We start from the raw sequence: 23172 nt of genomic DNA on the forward strand, positions 1-23172 counted from the left end.
GACACCTGTCTGAACATGCCATCCCAGCACCTCAGTGTTCTGGCTGTTATCCTCACCAAAGCAGTTGAGGACAAGGTCTCCAAACTTCTGCCCTCACTGCACCGTGAAGTCAGCTTCACCCGCTCCACCAGGGACAAACTGGTCCAGTCGATCCAGGACAGTGTTAGACGGATCTTCAGTCCCCCCGTCCTGATGGAGAAGATCAGCTGCTTTGCAGTAGATCTGATGAAGTCCATCACCACCATTGCATCAAATAAAATCTGTGAGCTGTTTCAGCCACAGATTTCAAAAAAGAAGCCAAACACTGTTGCTGAAGAGGTGAAGCAGGAGCCTCATCAGGAGTCAGCATTCACTCCTCCACCACCAGCTCCTCCTGTGACTCCTCCTGCTGAGCCTGCTGTGGTCCTGGGGGGTGAGGGTCTCTCTCAAGTACCCACCATCCCACCAGATACTGTGACTCCTGACATAGACAACATGAAGACAACAAAGGAGAAATCCGACGCCCCCAAAGGCATCTACTTGCCCATCAAGGTATGTGTGAAAACTTTTTTTGCTGGAGTTGGACAGTAAACATTTAAAGATTTAGTTTAAACTCTGAATGAGAAACTTTAGAAGGATATTGTCTTATTTCATTTCAGGAATTGTTTCAAACGCCCATTTATGCGGTTTCCCAGCAGTGCTGCTGGCAAACCAACTCCTACAAGGTTGAGGTGAGTAAGACCCAGTGTAGTTTCCAGTCTGCATCAAAATGAAGTCAGTAAAATAATCTGTGTCCTTTATTTATACGTAAAAACTAAGATTTATATATAAAGACGTTTGACCTTTCTTCTGTTGTGTAGACTGCAGTTATGACTGAGCTGCTGAGACTTCAGGAGAACAATCAGCTCCCGTCATCAGTGTCTAGTGAAGACATGATGAAGCTGATCGAGGATCGGTGCAAAAGCTCAAGAGTGCAGTAAGTTACTGACACACACTCACAAGCACACACACACGCACGCACGCACGACGCACGCACACAAACACACACACAAACACCCACACACACACACACACACACACACACACACACACACACACACACACACACACACACACACACACACACACAAACATACACACAGTCCAGTACTACACTTGACCTCCACTCTGCTCATGTCACACCAGTGTGTGTCTGAGGAAGAGGAGCAGTAAACATGAACCTTGTGTTTTCTTTCTTTTTACAGGTTTTGGGAGTTTCAGCTGGAGCCCTACTATAACCCTGAGTTCCTCCCTCAGCTCAATCTGTACAATCTGGTGAGTACACAGTCCTGAGAAGACGTCACAGGAGTTTTGCATTAATTGTTACATGACTCTTGATTTCTTCTGTAAATTCGTCCAATCTTCTCCTCATGTCCTCTTTCCTTGTTTCAGGTCTGGGAGGTGAGCAACAGTTTGAGGAAGAGGGACATTGAGTTTGAGGCACGACAGTTCCTCAAGTCCCGAAAAACCAGTCCTCCTCAGTTCAGGTGAGTTTTGTCATATTTCACACAAATTAATTTCCCTGTGTGTGTGTGTGTGTGTGTGTGTGTGTGTGTGTGAATACATCGCTCCTCCATACTTTTTATTTGTTTACTTTGCAGTGGTTGTTTTGTATTTGTGCTATTGTGAAGTGGTGTTAACACAAACTTTCAATGACCGTAACCGACAGAGATCCCGGGATCATCAGTTTGGCTCTGGAGTTCTCCAGCATCCTGAAGGAGCAGCAGAAGCAGCCCCTCACCTCCAAACGCCTGGGCCCAGCACAGGTGGTGCTGGAGGTGGTGCCTAAGGTCTTTCAGGGCTTCTGGCTGCCTCCTGAAGACACCTGCCTGAACATGCCGTCTCAGCACCTCAGTGTTCTGGCTGTAAGCCTGACCAAAGCAGTTGAGGACAAGGTCTCCAAACTTCTGCCCTCACTGCTCCGTGAAGTCAGCTTCACCCGCTCCACCAGGGACAAACTGGTCCAGTCGATCCAGGACAGTGTTAGACGGATCTTCAGTCCCCCCATCCTGATGGAGAAGATCAGCTGCTTTGCAGTAGATCTAATGAAGTCCCTCACCACCATCGCATCAAATAAAATCTCTGAGCTGTTTCAGCCACAGTTTTCAACAAAGGAGCCAAGCACTGTTGCTGAAGAGGTGAAGAAGGAGCCTCATCAGGAGTCAGCATTCACTCCTCCACCACCAGCTTCTCCTGTGACTCCCCCATCTGAGGATCTCTTTCAAGTACCCACCATCCCACCAGATACTGTGACTCCTGTCATAGACAACATGAAGACAACAAAGGAGAAATCCAAAGCCTCCAATGGCATCTACTTGCCCATCAAGGTATGTGTGAACACTTTTTCTGCTGGAGTTGGACTGTAAACATTTAAAGATGTAGTTTAAACTCTGAATAAGAATCTGTTGAATGACATTCTCTTATTTCATTTTAGGAATTGTTTCAAACGCGTGGTTATAAGATGTCTCAGCAGTCCTGCTGGCATAGCATCTCCTACATGGGACATGTGAGTAAGACCCACTGTAGTTTCCACTCTGCATCAAGATGACGACACTAAAATAATCTGTCCTTTATTTAAACAAAAACACAAAGATTTATATGTAAAGTCATTTGACCTTTCTTCTGTTGTGTAGACTGCAGTTATGACTGAGCTGCTGAGACTTCAAGAGAACAACCAGCTCCCGTCATCAGTGTCTGGTGAAGACATGATGAAGCTGATGGAGGAGGAGAGCAATGCATCGCTGAGAGTGCAGTAAGTTACTGACACACACACAGAGTCCAGTACTGCACATGACCTCAACTCTGCTCATGTCAACCCAGTGTGTGTGTGAGGAAGAGGAGCAGTAGAGATTAACCTTGTGTTTTCTTTCTGTGTGAAGGAACTGGCAGCATCATCTGGAGGAATACAAAGACCCTGAGTTCCTCCCACAGCTCAATCTGTACAATCTGGTGAGTACACAGTCCTGAGAAGACGTCAAAGGAATTTGACCTGAATTGTTACATGACTCTTGATTTCTTCTGTAAATTCGTCCAATCTTCTCCTCACGTCCTCTTTCCTGTTTCAGGTCTGGGAGGTGAGCAACAGTTTGAAGAAGAGGGACATTGAGTTTGAGGCACGACAGTTCCTCGAGTCTCCAAAGACCATTCCTCCTCAGTTCAGGTGAGTTGAGTCATATTTCACAAACATATTTCACAACACTGTGTGTGTGTGTGGGGTGGGTTGGTGGGGCTGGGTGTATTTGTTTGTAAATACATCGCTCCTCCAATACTTTTTATTATTGGTTACCTTGTAGTGGTTGTTGTGTGTTTGTGCTATTGTGAAGTGGTGTTAAAACAAACTTTCAATGACTGTAACCTACAGAGATCCCAGGATCATCAGTTTTGCTCAGGAGTTCTCCAGCATCCTGAAGGAGCAGCAGAAGCAGCCCCTCACCTCCAAACACCTGGGCCCAGCAGAGGTGGTGCTGGAGGTGGTGCCTAAGGTCCTTCAGGGCTTCTGGCTGACTCCTGAAGACACCTGCCTGAACATGCCGTCTCAGCACCTCAGTGTTCTGGCTGTTAGCCTGACCAAAGCAGTTGAGGACAAGGTCTCCAAACTTCTGCCCTCACTGCTCCTTGAAGTCAGCTTCACCCGCTCCACCAGGGACAAACTGGTCCAGTCGATCCAGGGCAGTGTTAGACGGAGCTTCACTCGCCCCATCCTGATGGAGAAGATCAGCTGCTTTGCAGTAGATCTGATGAATTCCATCACCACCATCGCATCAAATAACATCTGTGAGCTGTTTGAGCTATAGATTTCAACAAAGGAGCCAAACACTGTTGCTGAAGAGGTGAAGCAGGAGCCTCATCGGGAGTCAGCATTCACTCCTCCACCACCAGCTCCTCCTGTGACTCCTCCTGCTGAGCCTGCTGTGGTCCTTGGGGATGAGGGTCTCTCTCAAGTACCCACCATCCCACCAGATACTGTGACTCCTCCTGCTGTCACCAGTACAGAGCAGAAGAACGTGGACCTCAAGGCCAAGACACAAAAGTTTGAACAGTCTAAAAAGGCTCGACTGAGTCCGTCCCTTCACTCACTGGTGAAGGAAAAATCTCTGCTGCTCTTTTCTTACTAAAGACGCAGAGTGAAAAAACTATTCCCTTGCATTATTGGAAATAATTATCATGTATCTCATTTATTTTCCATTTCATTTCATTATTAAGATAAGATATCCTTTTAAATATTGATTCATGTAGTTTTATTGTATTATGTCCATCAGTCATTTCACCAAATTCCTTTAAATGTCATATTTTAAATAATAAATGTATTGTTTTATCGCAGTCTGTCTCTATCAGTCCTTTTCAATTTGTTGTGAGTTGCAACAGGAAATTAAAACATTGATAAATTACGGATTTCAACACACTTACAAATATCCAGAAATAACATAAAATACAGGAGTCTGACTGATTTCATATCATATTGTTGCGCTGGTAATCCAGATGGAACTCAAGCTCCAATTACTATATTTTTCCTGAGCTTTCAACCATATTCAGAAGTGAAAATGTCCTTTACAATAGTAAAAGTAGTAACATCACACAAGGTATTGTCTGACATTTTTCCTCCATTGACTGTAAGTGTTTATTTAGTGTCTGTACACACTATTTAATACAAATCCTCAGTGTAGTAATGTATTATGTGGTCAGGTTTTGTTGTCTGTACATTAGAAAGCAATGTACACATTTGTATGTTTTCACATTGAAAATGCCAAACACATCGGTTTGAACTTCCACCACAGCAGCAACTGTACCCTACAAAAATACACATATTCTGTATTTGAGACATTCAAATTTTATATTGCACAAGTGTAAGAGGAGAAAACATTATGCCTATTTCAAAATCGGTTGGGTCATCCAGTATCGGCTTTGGAGGATCAGCTATAAGGCAAGGCAAAGCTGAAGAAAGGGTTAGGGTTACATAGAACACTGGTTGAAATTCTCCTAAACTCAGTGACATACACATCACCAACATCATTCAGCCAGACAGATTGTTGTCATGGTTTTGAACATTGGTGATCTCTAAGGTAGTCAACTTTATGAACAACTTTTTGAGTCCCTCAAAGCTTTCCAAGACATTTATTTTGTCCTTGTGACGTCTATTTTACTTGCAAATTTCCAGGTCCCTCTGAGTCAGGAGGAGGACAGCGCTTCCTTGGAAGCCGTAAGCTGTAAGACATGTCCTCTGATATCCTCCTCCAGAGACGGGTTCACACGTGGATCACAGAGGACGTTTAGGGTAAAAACAAGGTGTGAATGATCTTGGCTCGAGTCAAATTTGAATGTCGGGGCTTGTGGACACTTGGGTGACACCACAGGAGCAGCATGGAGGCATTTTTTACGTTGTTTTTTCACGTTTGAAGAAGGAGTCACCATTTACTGCAATTGTTTTGTGTGGCGATCGGAGTGGGATTAGGTACATTTGGAAGCTTAATGCTAGTTAGAAATAATACCTTATCAAGTAATCAACAGCCAGACAACGCCACCTCAGGAATTTCACCTGAAGAATTATTTAGATTTGAGTTGTACCTGTAGCAAGGCCTTCTGGTTCATTATACTGAGGCAAGAGACTTGGTTCTTTTTAACAAAATGGAATTATTTTTATTACCAAAATAGCATGTCAGTAAAAGGCAGTAAAATCAAGCACACAAAGGGGGAGACCACCACCCAGGACACCAGCACCACCACCTTCGGCTCTCAGCGACTGAAAGGGATAAGGGAACACAGTCAGTAGGGTCACAGGCAAAACAGCGAAGACAGGAAAAATAGCATGGTAGGCAAAACAGCGAAGGTAGGCAAAACAGAGAAGGTAATCAAATCAGCGAAGGTAGGCAAGAATACGAAGGTAGGCAAAACTGATCATCACCCGTTGGTTAACTACACTGCTCAAAAAAATTAAAGGAACACTTTGAAAACACATCAGATCTCATTGTGAAAAAAAATTATGTTGGATATTTAAACTGATATGGACCGTTTAATGTCTTAGTAACAAAAGGATGCCACATCTTTGATGGAAATAAAAGTTTTCAGCCTACAGAGGGCACAATTTTGAAGACACCCCGAAAATCATAGTGAAAAAGTGATGTGGCAGACTTGTCCATTTTGCCTAAATTCAATTTCTGCAACTCAAAATGCTTCTCAATATCTTGTGTGGCCCCCATTTGCTTGTATGCATGCTTGACAACTTCGCAGCATGCTCCTAATGAGACAACGGATGGTGTCTTGTGGGATGTCCTCCCAGATCTGTCTAAGGGCATCAGTGAGCTCCTGTAAAGTCTGAGGAGCAACCTGGCGGCGTCTGATGGAACGAAACACAATGTCCCAGAGGTGTTCTATCGGGTTTAGGTCAGGTGATCGTGAGGGCCATTCAATTGCATCAATTTCTTCAGGACCTACTGCAACAGCGAAGGGTCTGACCATGAGTTCAAGGATTTCATCCCGATACCTAATGGCAGTAAGACTGCCGTTCTCTAGCCTGTAGAGGTCTGTGCGTCCCTCCATGGATATGCCTCCCCAGACCATCACTGACCCACCACCAAACCGGTCATGCTGAACGATGTTGCAGGCAGCATAGAGTTCTCCTTGGCTTCTCCAGACCCTTTCACGTCTATCACAGGTGCTCAGGGTGAACCTGCTCTCATCTGTGAAAAGCACATGCAGTGGCGGACATGCCAATTCTGGTGTTCCATAGCAAATGCCAACTTGAGCTCCACGGTGCTGGGCAGAGAGCACAGGGCACACTACAGGACGTCGCGCCCTGAGGCCACCCTCATGAAGTCTGTTTCTTTCTGTTTGGGCAGAGACATTCACACCAGTGGCCTGCTGGAGGTCATTCTGTAGGGCTCCGGCAGTGCTCAACCTGTTCCTCCTTGCACAAAGCAGCAGATATCGGTCCTGCTGATGGGTTGAGGACCTTCTACGGCCCTGATCAAGAGGGAGAAACTTGAAATGGCCTCCACATGCAAAACCACTCCTATTTTTGGGGTCGTCTCATTGTTGCCCCTCTAGGGGCACCTGTTGTTAATTCAACACCAACACCAATGCAGCTGAAACTGATTAACAACCCCCTCTGCTACTTAACTGACCAGATAATTATCAAAAAAGTGCAATTGAATTCAAGCCATACCCTGATAAAAAAGTGTTCTGAGTAGTGTATTAAAATGAGGGTATAGGTATCAGTATGTGACGCTATACTCTGTCTTGTAAAATGATTTATAAAAGCACGTTTGTGGACTACACAATTAATTGTTTAGCTGAAGTATCTTTTTATTCATGAGTAACTGCCTAATACTCTTATAGTGATGTATTAAAGAAAATACAAATTTTATAGAGGGCTGGATATTTATCTCAGAAAACGTGTACACTGCCAATACATCAAAAATGCAGGTAAAACATTGCAAAAACCGGCTTGCAAAAAAATGTACAGAAAACAGATTTTTACAGTTACCCAAAATGGAACATTAAACATAATGCAACTAATTCAAATATAACAAACAAAAACGAAATCTCAAATGAAAAGGAGTGAAAACAGGCAAAATAGCGAAGGGAGGTAAAACAGCAGTGTTTTTGTCATCAATTACAGTCTGAACAGACCAGGCCAACGGTTCCTGTCACACAAAACGGACCGAATTAATATTAACTTAAGGTTGAGTGATAAGAAGATGGTAACAAGTGAACAGAGGAAGCAAACACTTGTGTTTAATAAGTAGATTTACCTGATTGTGAAATAAACATGAAGAGAGAGCAACCAAATCACATATGACATTTACTTTGTAAAAAATTCTTTGGTTTTAATTAATTGGATTAATAAGATAAGCATCATAATTAATAAATAAATTCAAAGGAATAATGATGAAATAGTTTTTTTCTGTGGCTCATCGTATTGCTGATTTTACAAACTGATATTTATTGCCAACAAGTTTATGACTGAATCCCACTGAGGGCCTTTTCTGTACATGTGGTGGGACATTGCTGTGAGGTGTTAATCTCACAATAACACATTTTAAACTGAAAACATTGGGGATACCTTCAAACCACAATACTACCTGTAAACTTATAACCCCAGTTCTATAACTGAGTGTCTCTATTTTAGATGACAATGATGAAGGAATTGGAAATCTCAAAGAAAAGACACAAATATACTCTTGCAGAAAAGTGTTTATTATGCTTTTTATTAAGAACATATACATTGAAATCTCTGATATGTAAACATATTCAGGTTAATAATGACACTATGGACCATAACTCACATTCACAACTTAAAGGAGACATATTATGCCTATTTTACCACAAGTTGATATGGTTCCTTGGGGTCTTAATGAAATGTCTGTAACATTTTTTGGTCAAAATACCACAAGGATCATTTAAAACAGCACCCTTTGTACCCTGTCTAAAACAGCCCTCCCCAGATTGACCTGTTTTGAGTGCCCCCCCCACCCCCTCTCACCGCCCCGCCCCCGTCACTGCCCCACCCCCCTGTCACTCACACATCCACTTTCACGTCTTAAATCCCCCCTTAGCATATTTAAGGTTGTTGAAATCATTTTAAGTCACTGTCCTACACATCTTTTTCTGTATCCATTTATTTAAATACATGCATTAGATGTGTGTATACAGTATATAATTGTATGTGTATATTTATTCATACAGGGCTTATATTCTGAGCGCACACAGACACACACACACACAGACAGACAGACAGCTAGACAGACAGACAGACAGCTAGACAGACAGACAGACAGACAGACAGACAGACAGACAGACAGACAGACAGACAGACAGACAGACAGACAGACAGACAGACAGACAGACAGACAGACAGACAGACAGACAGACAGACAGACAGACAGACAGACAGACAGACACACAGACACACAGACACACAGACACACAGACAGACAGATAGACACACAGACAGACAGACACACAGACACACAGACAGACACACAGGGAGCCGAGGTGCTCGCTGCTCGCTGCACCGGCCAAGGTGGAGGTGCCGAGGTGCGCGAGCACCCAGCCGGTGCAGCTCCTGGCCGGGCTCGCGTCCAGAATTTGGGAGCTGCACAGCTTCACACGATCCCTTTGTCTGTCTGTCTGTGTGTCTGTCAAAAGTCACATAGAGCGGAGGCAGCAGCCTGGAATAAACAGCAACAAGTCCACCAGAAGCGAGCCGCTGACATGGAGCCAGCAGCCCCTCCCCCTCGAGTTGAGGACTTTACCCTGGTCTTCATCTCTGCCAGATCTCCACCTCCGGGGGGGGGGGGGGCTATGGCAAGTTCTGACGTAGAAAAAGCCCATAATCCCATAGGACGCACTCTAGGGTAGCGTTTCTGACAGAGAGGAACCACATCAAATCACAGGAGTTGTTTTTTTCGAGAGTTTTTAAGACGGTAGACATGCCAGATACCCAAATTAACGTGTAGAAGCACTACAAAAGTGGAATTTTCCTAATATGTCCCCTTTAACCTAATGATATTTTCTTGCTAAATTGATACTTTTTCATTCATCAGTTCAAAGGAAAGGAGCGGGGTTGAAGCACTATGAATAAGAACAATTGAACAGTGATGCTGTTGTAAACTAAGAGAACATGACCTGTTAAGGCGTGTTTTTTTATCCTATATAATGAGAGGAGCCGATCCAAGATTTTGGTTCAATCAAATGTTTTATTTAAAGATACAATGAAGAGTTATTCATAGCTATGGACAATTATCACAGCCTATGCTAATTAAGTTAGCAGTAGGAAGATGAAAATGGCCCCGAACAGCAGGGGTTTGGTATAGTTATAACAGTAGATTTGATGTGATTGGTTATGAATATTTGGAGGGGAGTCACCGCAAATCACTTTGGATCTCCCTTATTGGTCCAGCCGCAGTCCCACGCCTCTTGTTACCGAATCCAGGAAGTGACAAAGCAGCAGCTCTCCGTCATGCACCTACGCTACTCTACCGGTTGCTAGGGCAACTCTATCTACCCTGACAGTCTGATGTTGTCTCGTAATTCAGCCTTGAGTAGAAAGTGTCTTGCTCCAGCCATCTCGGCTGCACCAATTTAACCATAACAAACTCTCTTCGACTCTCCTATCAGGACAGCTGTTAGACTGACCATCCTTGTGACGTACAAACATTATTAGCAAATTCCAAATATTAAATATGATAAGCTAAAGGTTGAAAATAATGATTTGTATAAGGTAATGTTATTGACCCACTGCTCCTACCTCCCCTTCCGCCTTTATGAAAAGAGTCAGTGCCATTATGGTTTGAGAAACCATTATTGTGTGTCTGCTCCATCAAAACAATCTTGACTGTGAATGTGTAAACATTCGCATCCTCGAAACTAAACAATGTCATACTGACTTTGCCCCAGAAAGGACAGCTCCTTGAATTCTGTCTGATGTTGAATACAGCTAATGAAAATATGCTTTAATATCCAAGAAGTTAATTATGAGGACAACTAAAAGATACATTATTGGCACTAAACAGCAACGGTTATTAAATTAATTTGTATGTGCATTATATCTAGCTAAAACTACCTCTAGCTTTATTATTAAGAGTTTTTTCAGACACAACCTATAGTTAAAAGTTTGAAATTCCTAACAGACCCAAGTGAGCAGTGGTGCCACCAGGAGCAGGAGGCCAGCCCGTGTGCTGATGGCACTGTTGCAGTAGTCCCCCTGACAGCAGCTCAGCCCGACTCCAATGCCCCCTGGTAGCTGTGCAGTTTCAGAACCTACGCACATCAGTTGGGAGGCACAGCCCTTCATGGTTATCTTTTCACCCGCGACGTCCACTGAAAGAAGAAGAGTGATGTTAGAGTGTGAGCTTCAAGTTTCAACTTCTATGGAATCACCACTGTGGGCCTGTCACCTGTTGTTGTAATGCAACGGTCCTCATTCCCCTCGCAGTTCAGAGTTCCACTGCATGTCTGTCCCTCACAGCGGAAACACTTCTTACCATTGGGAGTTGATTTCACAGGTGCTGTAACACAGAATGCATATTGTTTGTGTTCATTTTAGACAGTAGAGGGCGGCAGAGGCACAAACGCGGCAGAGGCACAACCAAGTCTAATATCCGCCCTTAACAAGGTTCTGATTCAGGTTCTGACATCATCAATTAGTATTAAGCATATTTACAATGTCAATGTTAGCTCAATACATTAATAGAGAAAGTTGGCATTGGTTAGCTGGTAAAGTCACTTTTTTCTGTTTCTATTTGGACAACTGAAATATGACAGCAGCAATCTGTGCAAACTTATATTGCAGTCAAACGGAGGATAAGCGTTTTTAAATTTTGAATAATTCTTGCCCATGCAACTAAATGCCAGGTTTAAACCATGAAAAGCTCTCAAGAAACATCAAAGAATACATCTCAGTTACCTCGGGCAGGTTGAATGTTGCAGAGGTCGGAGGTGCAACACTTGCTGGTAATGACTGTCCTGGAGACTCCAAAGTTGAGTGAGCCCTCAACACACTGCTCGGCCAAAACACACGATTTCATGTTGAGTTCGTTGACTTTCGAAGCACCTGCAATGAATGAGGAACTTCCAGTGAAGTGTGCCGATATGTAATAATAAGGACAGTGGACTGCAAGAATACCATACCTGCATAAAAGGTGACTTTCAGAGCACCACACTGATAACCATAGGATGGACATTGCTTTGCTGTGTCTTTGCAGGATCCCAACGCATCAGGTGTACACTCATAACACCTTAGAGTGGAGGCTAAGGGGATTCATATCTCAGATTAGTTTAAAAAAAATGGGGTTGACAAAGAAATGTTAAATCTAAACATTCACTCTAAAGTACATTCACCCTGAATTATAAGCATAGCAGCTCTGAAATTACATTTAAGTCAGACAGACAAGAGAAGATAAATGTATCTTCAACGAGGAACAAAGAGAAACAACAGAAACAAGTAAAAGTGAAAATTAGTAACATTTCTCTGTGGGGCGTTAACATATTTGATGTTAAACCCGTAACCTTAAATGACCCCTTTCTTTGGCAGCATGTGTAAAGGAAAATTTGTTAATAGAAAATTACTCTCCTTCTTTCTTCAAACATTTTTAAAGATTTTCGAAAATCCGATTGCAGAACAAATAAAAGCGTATACCTTTCGGAAGAAGCACAATCCCAAAGATCAGGAGGAGAAGCATCTTGTGACAGTGAGAGACAAATGACTTGGATTTGACTTATGTCTGTCAGTGGTTCTCTTTATAGGGAGTGGTCTTCTTCACTCCCACACAACTCCTTCACTCCCACTTTGATAACCGACTCCTTTTGTTTGCATGCTATAAACATGTAAGGTTCTCTTTTCTGGAAAGTGAAAGTTACATCCCAAAACCTTTGGCTAATTATTAATAATCATGAAATATGATTATAAAAATAATAAAAGATTATTTATTAAAAATAATTTAAAAAATGATAAGGCCATAACTTATCGTAGAGGGGCACCACCCTGGTAACAGGGACCAACGATATCAAGCTATAAATATCAGTCTCATAATGATAAATGTCAAATTAATGATGTCAATATTTTAATATTAACGATTACTTAATAAACAGTGAAGGCTTCTAAGTTCGAGCACAGGCAATCATAATCCAGCTGTATTCACACACTTATGCACAAATAATCACAGACTACAGATACTTTAATTACAAAAGCATTTATTAAAAAGGGGAAATAAAGTTATAATGTTATTCAATGATTCATCATTTTAACAAGCTCCGATATTTCAAAGATAAACACAGCAGCAGCACATATCACAATTCAGAAAATGCGCAGTCACGTAGTAGTCACGTAGTGACGTCACATCTAAGATGGAGGCCGACAATGTTAGGCTTAAAACTACAAAACAAAATGGCAGGTTCGTTATGAATTTAGAGCCAGAATTGAGGGCGGGTCTAGAGATGAATAACCTCCAATGGCCGCCGGACCACGTGTGAGACACAAAGGAGGAGGTTTTCTGTTCTAGTTTAGCTTTGGCTTCAAAATGGCGGCCAGATGCGTTCAGACCCTATAAATATAGATTTAACTATGTTACATGAACTGTATTCTAAATACAGATCGGAACGGGTGTATAGGTCGGTTCAGAAGGAGAGAGAGGGAGAGAAACATGCGAGGAGAGAACGAACTCTTAAAAATACGCCGGAGATAGGTCAACAGTGATTTAACCACTCAGCCCTCAAGCGAACGTTGTGGGCTGAGGTTCTGATCGGTAAAATCACTGCAGACTCACACAGACGTTAACAGTGCGGGCGGAGGCGCTTCTCGCGGCCCTATTCACTGTAACACAAAACATTTCCGTCAAACCGGAAACCGGAAGTAGCGGCTCGGAGTAGCCAGCTCGTCACGGCTAAAACAATGAAGAAACACGGAGGTTCCGCCAGCACATACACTCAAGTATTAAATCAATACGCTACATATTAAACTAACATCTGCCCAGACAACATAAGCCTCTCTTACTGTAACCATGGTTTCATGGGGTGCATGCGCGTTGGCGCGAATATCCCGGAAGTTCAGTGAATAGCTTGAAGTCTCTCAGGCGGGCTCCCGTGAGCACCGCAGCTGGACCGGAGCGGATCCGTCGTGCTCCGTGGCGGCATGAGGCTTCGTCTAGTCGGTAGCAGCGGAGATCGTGCTGCCTCACAGGAACGTGCGGCTGCTTGTAGCCGTTGTAGATCGTGTGGAGAAAGAATAAAAGTAAAGTCCGTGTCTCACTCGTCTCGCGAGTGAGATTCCTGTTTGGTCTTTTCAAGTTAAAACAGCGAAATGTCCTTTCAAAATAAAACTTTGACTGAGATAAAAGAAGAATACTGGAATGAGTTAAAATAAACGTCTTATCGCCTCCATTAGATTGCTGGGTTAATTAGGAAGACCCCCAGGGGGGGGGGGGGGGGTCTAGTACAACGTCAGCATCGGAGTAGAAGAGAGAGATTTCTGTGAGGTCCCTTGCTTTATACCACCTGAGGACTTCCTGCTTCCTCAGGAAGTGGTCATAGGGTTCAGTTGGCTCTCAGCCAATGAGAATGTCAGGATTCCGACCTTAGTGGGCGGGGAGTCGACCTCAGTGGGCGTTTCAGGATCCCAGTGGGGGTCCCTGAAGGAGAGTTGCTTGCAACATCTTCCCCCCCAGGACCTGCTGGGGGGGGTTGGGGTGTCGACCCCCAGGACACTCTAGAGCTGGTCTCAGCCTTGCGTGTAGGCCTCGTTTACGACTCTTTGTTCTAAGTCAGATCACTGGGCCTTCCCCAACACTGTCTTGGAAAATGATTTATCAAAGTATGTTTGTGGACTGTGCAGATTAAAAACCACACAAATTATTATTTAGCTGAAGTTTATTTTTATTCATGTGTAACTGCCTATTACTCTTATAGTGATGTATTAAAGAAAATACAAATTTTACAGAGGGCTGTAGATTTATCTCAGAAAACGTGGACACTACCAATACATCAAAACTGCAGGAACAACATTGTGAATAATGGCTTGCAAAAAAAACATTACCAAATCCTGCTTAGACATATACAAAAAACTTATTTTTGCTCTTTCTACCCACATGACATGTCCTGGGGCAGGAAGAGACCACGATCTGACTTTCCGTGCAGTGGGTGAAGACAGCTTCACCGGCTCCACCAGGGACAAACTGGTCCAGTTGATCCAGGACAGTGTTAGACGGATCTTCACTCCCCCCGTCCTGATGGAGAAGATGTGTTAATTTTGGCAGCTATTTTTGATTTAGTCTTAGTCTTAGTCTTTTGACGAAAATGCATATTTGTTTTAGTCACATTTAGTCATTTTTATCCTTCTTAGTTTTAGTCTAGTTTTAGTCGACGAAAACAAATTACATTTTAGTCTAGTTTTAGTCGACGAAAACGAATTACATTTTAGTCTAGTTTTAGTCACATTTAATAGCCTCATTAAACTCCTTTTCTTCCCTTCTCAGGCCCAGGGACCCCCTGTGTTGTGTCTACAACTGCGTACTAGTCTAGCTTGCAGTACTTAGGTTGTCCATTAGATGTCCCTCCTATAGGTCTATAGCAGGGGTCGGCAACCTTTACTATCAAAAGAGCCATTTTGCCCCCTCTTCCCCCAAATAAAATTTGTCAGGAGCCGCAAAACATATTTGATAACAAAGCTGATAAAATTTTATATAAAGTTATACTATACTAATCTGTAGATTATTGCATTTATGAAATTATAGAACAACAATAAAGAAAACTGTTGACATTTTATTTATTTTTACCTGTTACAACAAAGGGAAACACCAAATGCTTATGAAGAGGAGGCAAGTGTAGGCCTACTTTGAAATAAATTAAACGCAGAACTATGTAGGGTTATTAGAGTCATCCCCATATTTGTGGGAAATGTATGAAATAAGAAGTACCTTATTTTGAAATAAATAAAAACATATAGCTGCAGCCTATATATTTTAGTTGGCGAAATGTGAAAACAAAAAGTGAAAGCAGATCAGACCGGAGGCGGACAGTGAAACTGCAGCTCTGTAGAAACCAGCTGCAGCTTCTGCTCTGATCCAGAAGCTGCGGCGCTGATCTCAGAGCAGCTGAGACCAGAGGAACTCTGTGTTTTCACTGTTTCCATAGTTAAGAAGCAGCCGGTCAGTCAGTGAGCGGTCTGCTTCACATGAACGAGCTCTGATCTCACTGTCTATCTGAGCGAGTGCGCGGGGGTGGAGCCTCGGGACCGGTGCGCTGTCTGGGAGCACACACACACACACGCACACACACACAGACACACACACTCGCCGCTCCGGGTACTTCATGACGGCCTGATACGATTATGTTTTTAAAAATTGTTGTGACTTAGTCAACCGCCGACATTTTCGTTTCGTCTCGTCTCGTTAACGAAAATTAAAATAGATTTCGTCATAGTTTTTATTTTCAAAGATCCATTTCGTTACGTCTTCGTCTCGTCTTAGTCATGGGAAAAGGGGCGTTAACGAATATTTTTCGTTATCGTTATCGTCAACGAAATTAACACTGGCTGCTTTGCAGTAGATCTGATGAAGTCCATCACCACCATCGCATCAAATAACATCTGTGAGCTGTTTGAGCTATAGATTTCAACAAAGGAGCCAAACACTGTTGCTGAAGAGGTGAAAAAGGAGCCTCATCAGGAGTCAGCATTCACTCCTCCACCACCAGCTCCTCCTGTGACTCCTCCTGCTGAGCCCGCTGTGGTCCTTGGGGATGAGGGTCTCTCTCAAGTACCCACCATCCCACCAGATACTGTGACTCCTCCTGCTGTCACCAGTACAGAGCAGAAGAACGTGGACCTCAAGGCCAAGACACAAAAGTTTGAACAGTCTAAAAAGGCTCGGCTGAGTCCGTCCCTTCACTCACTGGTGAAGGAAAAATCTCTGCTGCTCTTTTCTGACTAAAGACGCAGAGTGAAAAAACTATTCCCTTGCATTATTGGAAATAATTATCATGTATCTCATTTCTTTTCCATTTCATTCATTATTAAGATAAGATATCCTTTTAAATATTGATTCATGTACTTATATTGTATTATGTCCATCAGTCATTTCAAGTGTAAATAACAAATTCCTTTAAATGTCATATTACAAATAATAAATGTATTGTTTTATCGCAGTCTGTCTCTCAGTCCTTTTCAATTTGTTGTGAGTTGCAACAGGAAATTAAAACATTGATAAATTACGGATTTCAACACACTTACAAATATCCAGAAATAACATAAAATACAGGAGTCTGACTGATTTCATTTCATATTGTTGCGCTGGTAATCCAGATGGAACTCAAGCTCTAATTACTATCTTTTCTCCTGAGCTTTCAACCATATTCAGAAGTCTCCTGAAAATGTCCTTCCTAAAAGTAGCAACATCACACAAGGTATTACCTGACATTTTTCCTGCATTGACTGTAAGTGTTTATTTAGTGTCTTTACACACTATTTTAATACAAATCCTCAGTGTAGTAATGTATTATGTGGTTAGGTTTTGTTCTCTGTACATTAGAAAGCAATGTACACATTGGTATGTTTCCACATTGAAAATGCCAAACACATCGGTTTGAACTTCCACCACAGCAGCACCTGTACCCTACAAAAATACACATAATCTGTATTTGAGACATTCAAACTTTATATTGCACAAGTGTAAGAGGAGAAAACATTATGCCTTTTTCAAAATCGGTTGGGTCATCCAGTATCGGCTTTGGAGGATCAGCTATAAGGCAAGGCAAAGCTGAAGAAAGGGTTAGGGTTACATAGAACACTGGTTGAAATTCTCCTAAACTCAGTGACATACACATCACCAACATCATTCAGTCAGACACAATTCAAAGGATTACAGAAAGGGCTGTTGTCATGGTTTTTAACATCAATGATCTCTATGGCACAGGTTTCCTGAGTCAACTTTCTGAACAACTTTTTGAGTCCCTCAAAGCTTTCCAAGACATTTATTTTGTCCTTGTGACGTCTATTTTACTTGCAAATTTCCAGGTCCCTCTGAGTCAGGAGGAGGACAGCGCTTCCTTGGAAGCCGTAAGCTGTAAGACATGTCCTCTGATATCCTCCTCCAGAGACGGGTTCACACGTGGACCACAGAGGACGTTTAGGGTAAAAACAAGGTGTGAATGATCTTGGCTCGAGTCAAATTGGAATGTCGGGGCTTGTGGACACTTGGGTGACACCACAGGAGCAGCATGGAGGCATTTTTTACGTTGTTTTTTCACGTTTGAAGAAGGAGTCACCATTTACTGCAATTGTTTTGTGTGGCGATCGGAGTGGGATTAGGTACATTTGGAAGCTTAATGCTAGTTAGAAATAATACCTTATCAAGTAATCAACAGCCAGACAACGCCACCTCAGGAATTTCACCTGAAGAATTATTTAGATTTGAGTTGTACCTGTAGCAAGGCCTTCTGGTTCATTATACTGAGGCAAGAGACTTGGTTCTTTTTAACAAAATAGAATTATTTTTATTACCAAAATAGCATGTCAGTAAAAGGCAGTAAAATCTGGTCACACAGGGACGTGGGAAAAGGGGGGTCCTAATCAGGAGTTGAGGCTTACTAATGGTGGGATGGGTTGACAAGGGAGGAGTGATCGCAAAAACCAAAGTAAAACTTCATCCCAGTCACATGTGAAGACCAGTCACACACATACATTGGGAAGAAAATCCAACCAGGGGGAGCAAGCACACAAAGGGGGAGACCACCACCCAGGACACCAGCACCACCACCTTCGGCTCTCAGCGACTGAAAGGGATAAGGGAACACAGTCAGTAGGGTCACAGGCAAAACAGCGAAGACAGGAAAAATAGCATGGTAGGCAAAACAGTGAAGGTAGGCAAAACAGAGAAGGTAATCAAATCAGCGAAGGTAGGCAAGAATACGAAGGTAGGCAAAACTGATCATCACCCGTTGGTTAACTACACTGCTCAAAAAAATTAAAGGAACACTTTGAAAACACATCAGATCTCATTGTGAAAAAAAATTATGTTGGATATTTAAACTGATATGGACCGTTTAATGTCTTAGTAACAAAAGGATGCCACATCTTTGATGGAAATAAAAGTTTTCAGCCTACAGAGGGCACAATTTTGTAGACACCCCGAAAATCATAGTGAAAAAGTGATGTGGCAGACTTGTCCATTTTGCCAGAATTCAATTTCTGCAACTCAAAATGCTTCTCAATATCTTGTGTGGCCCCCATTTGCTTGTATGCATGCTTGACAACTTCGCGGCATGCTCCTAATGAGACAACGGATGGTGTCTTGTGGGATGTCCTCCCAGATTTGTCTAAGGGCATCAGTGAGCTCCTGTAAAGTCTGAGGAGCAACCTGGCGGCGTCTGATGGAACGAAACACAATGTCCCAGAGGTGTTCTATCGGGTTTAGGTCAGGTGATCGTGAGGGCCATTCAATTGCATCAATTTCTTCATCCTCTAGGTACTGCCTGCATACCCTTGCCACATGAGGCCGGGCATTATCGTGCATCAGGAGGAACCCAGGACCTACTGCACCAGCGAAGGCTCAGACCATGGGTTCAAGGATTTCATCCCAATACCTAATGGCAGTAAGACTGCCGTTCTCTAGCCTGTAGAGGTCTGTGCGTCCCTCCATGGATATGCCTCCCCAGACCATCACTGACCTACCACCAAACCGGTCATGCTGAACGATGTTGCAGGCAGCATAGCGTTCTCCTTGGCTTCTCCAGACCCTTTCACGTCTATCACAGGTGCTCAGGGTGAACCTGCTCTCATCTGTGAAAAGCACAGGGCGCCAGTGGCAGACATGCCAGCTCTCCTAGAGTAACTGCCTGTCTCCTTGAATCTCCTCCATGTTCTGGAGATTATGTTGGGAGACACATCAAATCTCCTTGCAACGGCACGCATGGATGTGCCATCCTGGAGGAGTTGGACAATCTGTGCAACTTCTGTAGGGTTAAGAAATCGCCTCATGCTCCCAGTAGAGATAATGACTCTAGCTAAAGCCAACATTAATGGAAAACCAGTCGAAGTGATCAAGAGGGAGAAACTTGAAATGGCCTCCACATGCAAAACCACTCCTATTTTGGGGGTCGTCTCATTGTTGCCCCTCTAGGGGCACCTGTTGTTAATTCCATCAACACCAATGCAGCTGAAACTGATTAACAACCCCCTCTGCTACTTAACTGGCCAGATAATTATCAAAAAAGTGCAATTGAATTCATGCCATACCCTGATAAAAAAGTGTTCCTTTAATTTTTTTGAGCAGTGTATTAAAATTAGGGTATAGGTATCAGTATGTGATGCTATACTCTGTCTTGTAAAATGATTTATAAAAGCACGTTTGTGGACTACACAATTAATTGTTTAGCTGAAGTATCTTTTTATTCATGAGTAACTGCCTAATACTCTTATAGTGATGTATTAAAGAAAATACAAATTTTATAGAGGGCTGTATATTTATCTCAGAAAACGTGTACACTGCCAATACATCAAAAATGCAGGTTCAACTTTGCAAATACCGGCTTGCAAAAAAATATTACCACATCCTGCTTAGACATGTACAGAAAACAGATTTTTACAGTTACCCAAAATGGAACATTAAACATAATGCAACTATTTCAAATATAACAAACAAAAACGAAATCTCAAATGAAAAGGAGTGAAAACAGGCAATAGCGAAGGGAGGTAAAACAGCAGTGTTTTTGTCATCAATTACTGTCTGAACAGACCTGGCCCACGGTTCCTGTCACACAAAACGGACCGAATTAATATTGCCTTAAGCTTGAGTGATAAGAAGATGGTAACAAGTGAACAGAGGAAGCAAACACTTGTGATTGAAAAGTAGATTTACCTGATTGTGAAATGAACATGAAGAAAGAGCAACCAAATCACATATGACCTTTACTTTGTTAAAATTCTTTGGTTTTAGTTAATTGGATTAATAAGATAAGCATCATATTTAATAAATAAATTCAAATAAATAATGATGAAATAGTTTTTTTCTGTGGCTCATCGTATTGCTGATTTTACAAACTGATATTTATTGCCAACAAGTTTATGACTGAATCCCACTGAGGGCCTTTTCTGTACATGTGGTGGGACACTACTGTCAGGTGTTAATCTCACAATAACACATTTTAAACTGAAAACATTGGGCATACCTTCAAACCACAATACTACCTGTAAACTTATAACCCCAGGTCTATAACTGAGTGTTTCTATTTTAGATGACAATGATGAAGGAATTTGAAATCTCAAAGAAAAGACACAAATATACTCTTGCAGAAAAGTGTTTATTATGCTTTTTATTAAGAACATATACATTGAAATCTCTGATATGTAAACATATTCAGGTTAATAATGACACTATGGACCATAACTCACATTCAGAGCTTAACCTAATGATATTTTCTTGCTAAATTGATTCTTTTTCATTCATCAGTTCAAAGTAAGGGAACAGGGTTGAAGCACTATGAAGAAGAACAATTGAACAGTGATGCTGTTGTAAACTAAGAGAACATGACCCAAGTGACCAGTGGTGCCACCAGGAGCAGGAGGCCAGCCCGTGTGCTGATGGCACTGTTGCAGTAGTCCCCCTGACAGCAGCTCAGCCCGACTCCAATGCCCCCTGGTAGCTTTGCAATTTCAGAACCTAAGCACATCAGTTGGGAGGCACAGCCCTTCATGGTCATCTTTTCATCCCCGAGGCCCACTGAGAGAAGAAGAGTGGTGTTAGATTGTGGGCTTGATGTTTCAACTTCTATAGAATCACCACTGTGGGCCTGTCACCTGTTGTTGTAATGCAGTGGTCCTCATTCCCCTCGCAGTTTAGAGTTCCACTGCACCTCTGTCCATCACAGCGGAAACACTTTTTACCATTGGGAGTTGATTTTGCAGGTGCTGTAACACAGAATGCATATTGTTTGTGTTCATTTTAGACAGTAGATGGCGGCAGAGGCACAAACGCACCCCCATTTAACATATAACATATGCCTATACATAAAATGTTAAAAATTGGCATTGGTTAGCTGGTAAATTCACTTTTTTCTGTTTCTATTTGGACAACTGAAATATGACAGCAGCAATCTGTGCAAACTTTTATTGCATTCAAAGGGAGGATAAGCGTTTTTAAATTTTGAATAATTCTTGCCCATGCAACTAAATGCCAGGTTTAAACCATGAAAAGCTCTCATGAAAAATCACAGAATACATCTCAGTTACCTGGGGCAGGTTGACTGTTGCAGAGGTCGGAGGTGCAACACTTGATGGTCATGACCGTCCTGGAGACTCCAAAGTTGAGTGAGCCCTCAACACACCGCTCGGCCAAAACACACATTGTCATGTTGATGTCGCTGACTTTCGAAGCACCTGCAATGAATGAGGAGCTTCCAGTGAAGTGTGCAGATATGTAATAATAAGGACAGTGCACTGCAAGAATACCATACCTGCATATGAGGTGACTCTCAGAGCACCACACTGAAAACCATTGGATGGACATTGCTTTTCCGTGTCTTTGCAGGATCCCGACAGATCAGGTGAACACTCATAACACTTTAGAGTCGAGGCTGAGGGAATGCATATCTCAGATTAGTTTGAAAAAAATGGGGTTGACAAAGAAATGTTAAGTCTAAACATTCACTCTAAAGTACATTCACCCTGAATTATAAGCATAGCAGCTCTGAAATAACATTTTATAAGTCAGACAGACAAGAGAAGATACATTTATCTTCAATGAGGAACAAAGAGAAACAACTGAAACAAGTAAAAGTGACTATTAGTAACATTTCTCTGCGGGGCGTTAACAGATTTTATGTTAAACCCGTAACCTTAAATGACCCCTTTCTTTGGCAGCATGTGTAAAGGCAAATTTGTTAATAGAAAATGACTCTCCTTCTTTCTTCAAACATTTTAAAATATTTTAAAAAATCCGATCACAGAACAAATAAAAGCGTACCTTTCGGAAGAAGCACAATCCCAAGGATCAGGAGGAGAAGCATTTCGTGACAGTGATGGACAAATGACTTGGATTTGAGTTATGTCTGTTAGTAGTTCTCTTTATAGGGAGTGGTCTTCTTCACTCCCACGCAACTCCTTCACTTCCACTTTGATAACCGACTCCTTTTGTTTGCATCCTATAGAAACACAATATGTTCTCTTTTCTTGAAATGAAAGCTACTTCCTAAAACGGATCATCACCGGTTGGTTAACTATTAAAATGAGGGTGTGGTCATAGGTATCATTGTGTGACGCTAGACTCTGTCTTGGAAAATGATTTATCAACGTATGTTTGTGGACTGTGTAGAATAAGAAGCACACAAATAATTGTTTAGCTGAAGTTTCTTTTTATTCATGGGTAACTGCCTATTACTATTATAGTGATGTATTAAACATTACAGTCGATCCAGGACAGTAGATCTGATGAATTCCATCAACACCATCGCAACAAATAACATTTGTGAGCTGTTTCAGCCACTGATTTCCACAAAGGAGCCAAACACTTTTGCTGAAGAAGTGAAGCAAGAGCCTCATCAGGAGCCGCATTCCCTCCTCCTCCAGCAGCTCCTCGTGCTGAGCCTGCTGTGGTCCTGGAGGGTGAGGGTCTCTCTCAAGTACCCACCAGCTCCTGTGACTCCTCCAGCTGTCACCAGTACAGAGCAGAA

At 42.4% G+C, this 23172-nt stretch overlaps 2 protein-coding genes across 2 annotated transcripts; both read right to left on the reverse strand.

Moving 5' to 3' along the window:
* Window positions 1–3879: 3879 nt before the first annotated feature.
* On the reverse strand, window positions 3880–12197 carry LOC133014558 (phospholipase A2 inhibitor and Ly6/PLAUR domain-containing protein-like). Its single transcript, XM_061081825.1, has 7 exons — window positions 12155–12197; window positions 11647–11766; window positions 11423–11569; window positions 10914–11024; window positions 10649–10836; window positions 9270–9380; window positions 3880–3993 (listed from the first exon to the last, which is right to left on the reverse strand). Exons 1-7 carry the CDS (start codon window positions 12195–12197, stop codon window positions 3880–3882), a joined length of 834 nt encoding a protein of 277 aa, XP_060937808.1.
* Window positions 12198–20981: 8784 nt separating this feature from the next.
* Window positions 20982–22509, reverse strand: LOC133014560 (urokinase plasminogen activator surface receptor-like). Its single transcript, XM_061081826.1, has 5 exons — window positions 22467–22509; window positions 21958–22077; window positions 21734–21880; window positions 21302–21412; window positions 20982–21224 (listed from the first exon to the last, which is right to left on the reverse strand). The coding sequence occupies exons 1-5, from the start codon at window positions 22507–22509 to the stop codon at window positions 21022–21024; spliced, it is 624 nt and encodes a 207-aa protein (XP_060937809.1). The 3' UTR covers window positions 20982–21021.
* Window positions 22510–23172: the final 663 nt, after the last annotated feature.

This window comes from Limanda limanda, chromosome 11, assembly GCF_963576545.1.
Source record: "Limanda limanda chromosome 11, fLimLim1.1, whole genome shotgun sequence".
NCBI lineage: Eukaryota > Metazoa > Chordata > Actinopteri > Pleuronectiformes > Pleuronectidae > Limanda > Limanda limanda.

Excerpts from the sequence above, each read along its gene's own strand:
- LOC133014558 (XM_061081825.1), bottom strand. The coding sequence starts at position 12,197 with ATGCTTCTCCTCCTGATCTTTGGGATTGTGCTTCTTCCGAAAG. Across the intron at positions 11,025-11,422 it reads CAACATTCAACCTGCCCGAG|CACCTGTGAAATCAACTCCC; the intron begins GTAACTGAGATG and ends TCTGTGTTACAG. Across the intron at positions 10,837-10,913 it reads CCGTTGCATTACAACAACAG|TGGACGTCGCGGGTGAAAAG; the intron begins GTGACAGGCCCA and ends TTCTTCTTTCAG.
- LOC133014560 (XM_061081826.1), bottom strand. The coding sequence starts at position 22,509 with ATGCTTCTCCTCCTGATCCTTGGGATTGTGCTTCTTCCGAAAG. Across the intron at positions 21,413-21,733 it reads CAACAGTCAACCTGCCCCAG|CACCTGCAAAATCAACTCCC; the intron begins GTAACTGAGATG and ends TCTGTGTTACAG. Across the intron at positions 21,225-21,301 it reads CCACTGCATTACAACAACAG|TGGGCCTCGGGGATGAAAAG; the intron begins GTGACAGGCCCA and ends TTCTTCTCTCAG.